At 43.8% G+C, this 8,347-nt stretch overlaps 1 protein-coding gene across 2 annotated transcripts; it reads right to left on the bottom strand.

The window, feature by feature from the left end:
• Positions 1-2,345: 2,345 nt before the first annotated feature.
• On the bottom strand, positions 2,346-4,825 carry LOC124649383 (LOB domain-containing protein 6-like). 2 transcript variants are annotated; one of them, XM_047189033.1, is made up of 3 exons: positions 4,406-4,825; positions 3,909-4,294; positions 2,346-2,673 (listed from the first exon to the last, which is right to left on the bottom strand). In XM_047189033.1, the coding sequence occupies exons 1-2, from the start codon at positions 4,823-4,825 to the stop codon at positions 3,941-3,943; spliced, it is 774 nt and encodes a 257-aa protein (XP_047044989.1). In that variant the 3' UTR covers positions 2,346-2,673; positions 3,909-3,940. The 2 variants fall into 2 exon arrangements, with proteins under 2 accessions (XP_047044989.1, XP_047044988.1); XM_047189032.1 differs by having other exon boundaries at positions 2,346-2,670.
• Positions 4,826-8,347: the final 3,522 nt, after the last annotated feature.

Below are 8,347 nucleotides of genomic sequence, written 5' to 3'. Positions count from 1 at the left end.
GTGGCGTGGTATCGCACATGAATGCACTCTGCTACTTTTTTCCGTATCAACAGATGCGAAGAAAAATCCTAACGGACGCGTTAGGTACCCGATAAAATATGACTGGAGTTCGGCATATGGTAAGACCTTAAGAGGTACATGTCAAATTGCGCCAGTATATTGGGGTCGAGTCCAGGGACTTGACCTTGAAGTAGGTTTTTGCGGGATTGCCACGAGAGCAGTTAACTGGTACCTTATCCGTCAGATGAACCAGCCCCATCTACCATTATCCCTGTGCAATATATGATTATGAAAAATATTTAGTGACTCGAAGAAATAATGTGTTAATTGTAATGATGGAGATTTTACTCGATTCTCCGATTCAAGCAAAATCTCGGGGGCTACAGACATAGGCATCCCCAATGGGCATGCCGAAGATGGTACCTGGGGTTTACTGAAGGCCCATAATCCGAAGAATACGAAGCCCGGAAGCCTAAGCAGGGTGTCGATATGGAAGATAGAGTTGTATTAGGAATAAAGACTTGTAACCAATACGGGACGAACTCAAAGAGTCTCTCGTTGTTTGTAACTTGTATATCACGAAACCCTCGGCTCCACCTCCTATATAAGGGGGAGTCGAGGGAGAAAGGATCGATTCATTGTCAACACAACCCTAACTTTTTAGCAGTCGAGTACTTTTCCGGCTGAAACCCTCGAGGTCTACTTGCCCTGTACTTTCCACGAAACCCTAATCTACAACTCGTAGGCATTGACAAGTTAATACCTTGTCAAAGGGCCTCTTTGATTTGAAGGATTTTCTTAGGAATTTTGCAGGATCTATATCCTTTGGATTTTTCCCCATAGTGATTGTTTTGTTTGTAGGATTGTATCCAGTAGGATATTTTTTCCAAAGGAAACCTTTGCACTAAATTTCGTCAGAAATTTAACATACACTCAAACCTCTTATTTAGAATCCTTTTATTTTTCTTATGATGGAATCAATCAAACTTTGGTGCGTATGAAATCCTATAGGATTGGAGTATGATTTACATTCCAATCATGCATTTTTATATTCATCGTTTTTTCTATCCTATGAATCTAAAAGTCCCATAAGTTTTCTTGTGGTTTTGGATCCTGTAGGAATCCAAGATACATAATCTCCCAATTCCAACAAACCGCTAGTATCTGAGATGAACTCTATGTAGCATGTCATGATCTTTGAGTGTATTTGTGTTGATTTGTGTGCTACTTGATGAACTATTTGTGTAATAATTGATACACTATTTGTGTGATGTAACAATTAAGTACTATTTGTATTTTATTTTTGTTTACAATCATTTGGAGATGAGTTTGATACTTTTTGTGTCACATATATTCGCAATTATGAATATGAGAGATAAATTTGAGTGCCATATTTTAAACCATCTGAAATTTTGCTTGTACCTATTTTACATTATCTGGACTGGTGCCCTATATTTTTTGACCTAAAACCCAAAAGGTGGAGCCCTATTACAGTTTTTTGGTTTCCTAATTTACATCATATGTTGGACATGCTCTAAGTGTACTCAACATTAGAAAGCTTTTTGCCTTTGAATCAGATAGAGTTGGAACAGATCACTCCGAGGTGACCTAGCAATAAAAATAAGCGCATGGATCCCGTTGGATTAGGAAACTGAGAGAAACTAGCATTGAAAAATGTGAAGGACACATGAAAAACAAAGGAAGAGTATACATAACAAGATATTTGAGTGGATGAACTTTTCCTCCAAACGTAGCAATTAAACGGAATTCACAAATATAGAGAAAAATTACAATAATTCACACTCTCCAACAATCCCATGGAACTCTTTGGATTCGGAGAAGCCCGTAGTATTTTGTGGGAAACTATGTTAGCTAGCCCATTACTATGACTGTGTTTGCCAGCATCTGATCAGGATATGACTCTTCCTGGTGGTTCCGATCTTATCTGACGCTGATGCATGGTAGCTACTCATTGCCTCGTTTGCCCTAGGACGCAGCCAAGCAGAGAGGTCCCGGTGCTACCTAGCTAGCTACTGCAGTAGTCTATCAGTATCCATGCATGTACGCCTCTGCAGGAAGCAAAGTGTAGTTGCAGTCTCTCCATATTCATGTTTCTACAGAAGTCATCATCTTCTATAGTGCCTAGCTAGGTCATCAGAAGTCAAAGTCAAAGGCTTCCATGTATACTTGCCTATATATAAATTAGAGTAGTACATGATAGTATAACCACCCTAACAAAAAATTGCATGCACATATATATACGTGTCAGTGTGTCAAGGTAAAGCCAAGCAGACAGTTAACAGTTTCATGATCCACTAACTTTGTAATATACAATACTCCTCACTTAGTAAAATTAAGTAATGGACACCATCTGTGACAATAAAGAAGCATTACATATTATGGAGCAAACAACACACACTGACACACACACACAAACAAATCCCAGCTGCTGGGGAATCAGGATACATATATGGTTCGACTTTATGGATGGAACAAAAGAGAAAAGTAGGACACCAAACAAATCAAACAAGGTGCTAATTTAACTCAAGAACTCCTTTTGTTCTGCACGTAGTAAGATAGAGTAGTAGATCGACATGCATGAATGATCTTCAGGATGTTTCACCAGTTTAGTCTTCAGTTCTTGGTGGTACCCTCCTCAAATGATATTATCTGCTGGGATGTTGACAATTGAATTAGCGGGTGAAATAAAAAAACAGTTCAGGATATATCAAAAAACTTATGAATGACCTCTAAATAAACCAGGTAAAATTCCACTATTTCACAAACTGTTGTAAGGGTACAGAATAAAGTACAGTACTATTTTTGTCTTCGGAGTATATTCAAATGTGGGCGAAATATTTGTAAAACACGACACAGTTTCATATCAGCACTACAACCTTGATTTTGTTTTCAATATCTCCATCCTGCCATTTTCATATCAGCGGAATTAATTTACTCATCCTTGTCAGAGAGAATATGACCGGTTTAAAATTGATTTCTACACGGTAGCACAATATAGAGGCCGACCAGACCCGGCTAGCTGTAGGTGAGCACATGTACACAATGCTGACAAACATGCCAGATCCTTTTACTAGTACTCATGTTTTTGATGATGAGTCTTTTCTTTGATTTCAAGGGGAGTCATGCATGCATGTACGACATGAAATATCAACTTGTGTACGCGTTCAAACTCCTAAGGCATGTAGAGTACGGGAACACACTCTTTGCGTCCAGTATTATTGTAATGTGCAAGTTAATATATCTGTTGTCAGAGACATGTATATAAATTTTAATACCATGGCCATAAGAGAGAGATCTAGTTTTGGTGCTTAAAATTAAACAACATTAAACATCGATAAATATTTTCCTACATGTCTTTTGCATGTACAAGCCATCCAGCATCCTCACACATATTGCATAAAAAACATTGCTCACTGCTGGAGAGAATGTATACATATGTAGCCACTAGCCAGCAGCTTCACAGTGATTGTCCAACAGTAGCTAGTAAGGAATCAGAAAGCCGATACATTTAGTTTAAGCCGAGGGTTGAAAGTACAAGCCTAAGTATGTGTCACTTACTCAGTTGTGCATGGTGGACTCTAAGGTACCAAACCAAATATTTTTGATAGTGCGAGCATAATTTTGCATCACAAACAGTATTGCGTAGTTCCGAATTGGCAAATTAAACCACTTGACTTGCATGCATGCATCTCATCATGCAGTGCTTGTGTTGTTTATTACTAAGCAAATCCTACTGTATACTATACCGTATGATATTAATGATCCAAGCAAGATAGCAGATCTTGAACAGTGAATATATAAACATCAATCGCGAGCCAAAGAATTGGGAAGAATTAATACTGCAAACTAGTAACAATTATGCATATAGGCGGTAAGAGAAGCCTAACCCGCGAAAGATATGGATGAATCGAATGCGCCGCTACTGCCCGGCGGCGTGCCGCTCGTCCCCGCCGGCCGTGCCAGGTTTCAAGAACGGCCCGCCGCCTAGCGGCCCGAGGCCGGACACCGGCCCGACGGCGCCCATGGCCGACGAGTACCCGAAGTCGTACCCGCCGTTGACGCTGAGCCTGGCGATGGCGCCCTCCCCCTCGTATCTCGCCAGCATCTGCACGGCGGCGAACTGGTCGTGCCCGAAGCCACCAACGCCCGCGCCGATCGCCGTGGAGTGGCTGATGTTGATGAAGTTCTGCGTGCAGTTGGGCACCGCGTTTCCTATGAAATCCGCCATCGCCGGTGCCCCGTTGCACGCCGAAACTGCCGCCGCCGCAGCTGCCTGGACACAGACAGGGACGCAATAAAAACTCCCAATTCGAAGCATACATAACTGCAAATACAGTGAGTTCACATTTCGATCTAGCTAGGTCATTTGTGTGGTATAACATACCTGGTACTTTGAGAGTTCGTAGCGGGCGCGAGTGAGGTCCTGCTGGAGCTGGCGGAGCTGGTGCTGGAGGACGGAGATGACGCCGACGCAGCCGTAGACGGGATCGCGGAGGCGCATGTCAGCCTCGTATGCGAGCGAGTTCACGGCGTCCTCCCGCTGGTACGGGTTCAGCTCGTTGAGGAGCTTGGTGACGTTGCTGGCGCCGAAGACGCGGTGCACGTGAACGAACTTCTGAGGGTTGTCCGGCGGGAAGTAGGGCGCGAACACGCAGTCAGGCTGGCACTTGCGACGGAGGAACTTGCAGGCCGCGCACGGCGAGCCCGTGACGGCCGCCCCAGAGCTGGCGGCGCCGAGCGCCGCCGCCGACGAGGCCACGGTGATGACGGAGCCTGGCAGCGAAGACGCCGACGAGGAGGCCATCGATTGGTACCCTAGCTTCCTGGCGAAGGAGAGATCCAAACCAAAGCAAGAAAGGGCAGACAGGCGGTCAGGTGACGGTTTCTCTTCTGGAAAGTTTGGTATGGGAAATGGGAAATTGAAGCACCAAAAGGAAATGGGGAACGGGAAAGAATCATAAATTTATTCTTTCCATATCTGCACACACTGCCCAGATGACATGAAACCATTCTAAGAAAGTGCAGATTATTCTTCCATGCCTCTACAAAATTAGAAAAAACGTATATATCTGTACATTTCCTATAAAAAAGGGTCAAGACCAATCAGTAAAACTTCATTGTTCTTCGATTTGTTTATGTTACTACTGTTTGATCAAAACAACAATAAGAGACACTAGACATTGCATGTGCTTGCTGGGATCAAAAGATCACAAAGACATGGAATTAGTGAAAAGCCAGGGACAAAGAAAGAGGCACCCGGGAGGTAATCAAAGAACCAAGAGAGGCAGAAGACACGAAAGAACGTAGTACTAAAAGAGATCGAGAAGCAAATTAAAGAAGGAAGAAGCAATTGGATCGGAGGCCGACGTACGGTGAACACCAGATAGTGGAGTAGAGTACGCACCCTTTCCGTGGGACGAAGTTTTCTGCTCACTTCGTGCCGCTGCCGCGCGCTGACCTGAATCCCCTCTCTCCTACTTTTCCTTCCCCCGGCCTTCTCCTGGCGCAAGCGGCTTCCTCCTCCTATTTATCTGGCTAGCTCCTGCGTTGTTCCGACTTGCCTTTTTATTTCCCACTCTCTCTAGCTATAGCTACTTGGCTGCTTGTTTTGGAGAGAGAATAGAGTATGAAAGTGACGACCAAAAGATGGTGTGAACTGCGTGTGGTATATGTTGCAGAGGAGAGGAAGATACGTACGGGGTTGGAAGGTTCAGAAGAAATGATACAAGTATCTTTCTTCATTATTGTTGGAGCCTGGCTTATAACTAGACGGAAAAACACTCGCGGCTCGGGCACCCGAGCCGCCGCCCCCCCACCCCTCCTCCCCTGCATCTTCCCGCCGCCGCCGGATGAAACCAGCGGCAAAGCCCCTCCCCGCTGACAGCGGTGGTGGGCTCTCATCTTTGGGCACCACTGGCGGCGGCGGGGATCTCCTCCTCCTCAAATGGTGGGATCTTCAGCCAGAGCTTCGTGACGCTGTCCAGGCTCGTCCGACAAAGATGCACACTGGGTGGCGGCTCGAGACTCATTCGTCGACCTTGGCGATCGATGTGTCCGGAAGGTCAGCATGCACGTGGTTCGGGGTACTCGGTAGGGTTTAGCACCTCGTCTCCGCGTGGTGTGGGTGGTGGTGGCGGTTCCTGCTGAGATCTCCGGTATGATGTTGGAAGCTAGTGGACGGCGACGTGGGGGCCTGCCAATTTTCCAAATAAAGGAGGCAGTCCTTGGATTCTGCATGTTTCAAAATGGTGTTTTGCTTGAGGTCGGCCCTCATTGATCTGGCCGGCGACGAGTTATGGAAGGCTCTGCCGACGATCTCCATTGGGCGCCTGATGCCTAAAGATGCTGGATCGGATGAGGTTCGGTGGTGCATACCCACGGTTTCACTAGGAAGTGACGCGAAGCTTTGCTATATGTTGCCATCAAGGAACATGTCGGTTTTTGATTTCCATGGAGAAGACAGTTATGGAAAATGGTATGACGGCTTAGGTCTAAGGTCTAGTAATGATGAACTGACTCTTCGTGGCGAAGAGGATTTTGCATGGTGTTTCTTGACTTGCAGCAGTGACAGGGGAGTACATAGTTTTATCTTTCAGGGTGAAAATCCAAGTTCTGGCCTAAATTGGTTGTGCCTGGAAATGGTCTTGTTAAAGGCATTGTTTTGAGAGGGCAGACTTTCTCCATGGTGAAAATTCAAGGTCTAGCCTTAATTGGTTGTGCTTGACAATGACCTTGTTGAATGCATTGTTTTTAGAGCGCGGACTCCCGGTGTTGTCGTGGCAGTGGTGGCATTACAAGGTTTTGATCACCTTATCGAGATCTTTTGTTTTTCTTCTTCTTTTTTGTAGCAGGGTTGTGTGCATCCGTAATGTCTTTAGGATATTTCATTATTATAAAGACTGGGTGTAATTGGTATCTTCGTGATATTAATATATTACAGTTGTTAAAAAAACATAGGAGGAAATGTTCAGCTTGCCGGCTTTGATATTTTCCCAGATCATCATGTTGATGGATGATGCACACAAATGGTAATTTTTGTGTGAAACATATTCAATATTATCATACATTTAGCGTCTTTCTACAAAAATATTATCCTCGATTTTATAGGCCCAAGTTTTAAGCACCCCTAATCTCACTTGGATTGAAGAAACCGCATTTGGTATACGCAACCATGCATGTTTAAGAAATTAAAATGTGTACACCTTTTGAACCATTGGTGGTGATAGACACACGCGATTCCCAGCTGTTTGTGATGCATTGCCCACTATTCGGACGAAGCAACCATGTCTGTTGTGGTGGCAATCACACACGATTTAGCCCAAGAAAACGTGTGAGGTGCACTAGACATGGTTTCCAAAATCCAGTGGTATGCCAATTAGACCATTCAGCCCGGTAGACATAAGCCTAGCAAACGAGCTTATATATCCCCATGACCCGCATAACACCCCACGTACCCCCATGTACCACCACCTCTTCAATCTCTCTCACTCGAGTGTTCTGTAACCAAGAACGAAGAGGTATGGGACAAACCATCGAAATGGTAGATTATCACACCTGGGAACAAAAGTTGTCTCACTTTATTTTTTCCCATCGCATTAGGGAGTTGGCAGATATTTGTTGTCTCCTCATCTTGGTGAACTAGAGATACGGTGCTTACACCTTTTTCCATGCCATCGATGTTGTGATGTTTTTATGCTCTGCGTAAGATATTGTTTTATTTGAGAGTATATTGTTACCAAAATATCACATGGATGACGATAACTATCGTTTTTGATGATTGAGCTGTCAGGAATCTAGTTCCGGAGTTGAATGGCTAGAGTCTTCGAAAGGCATTGGCATTTATATGTTTTGACACCCATTATCGCGGTAATGACATAACCAAGAATGCCTATTTTGCTTCATTTGCTCAATTTCTTTCATTTGTGTAACTATCAATTGGAAATTTGTCGCATTTTTCTTCCTATGTATATGATTGATGATTGCATTTTTCCTAATGTTTCTACAAAGTAGTAGTATAATATTACCATTTCCCCATGCTGGTGTGCATCTATTTTGTTTCACCAGAATCCAGGACAGAGGTTCGAGAACAAAGCAATTAAAGATATCATTTATGGACAACAATATGGTAATTGGAAGCCATTGGAAGCCTTCCAAATATGTTCCCACGCACCAAGGGGCCGAGTCCAAGTGGAAAACTGCGAGAAGGTGTTCACAGGGGTTTTATAACGACCAAATATCTGAGTAACGTTATTGTTATTAGTTAGTGTTCTTAGAATATTCATTATTTTTAATCATAGCATGCTTCCTATGCGCTTAAATTTTGACA

The sequence above is a fragment of the Lolium rigidum genome, chromosome 4, assembly GCF_022539505.1.
Source record: "Lolium rigidum isolate FL_2022 chromosome 4, APGP_CSIRO_Lrig_0.1, whole genome shotgun sequence".
In the NCBI taxonomy this organism is placed as follows: Eukaryota; Viridiplantae; Streptophyta; class Magnoliopsida; order Poales; family Poaceae; genus Lolium; species Lolium rigidum.
This window is presented reverse-complemented; position numbering and strand designations above follow the sequence as displayed.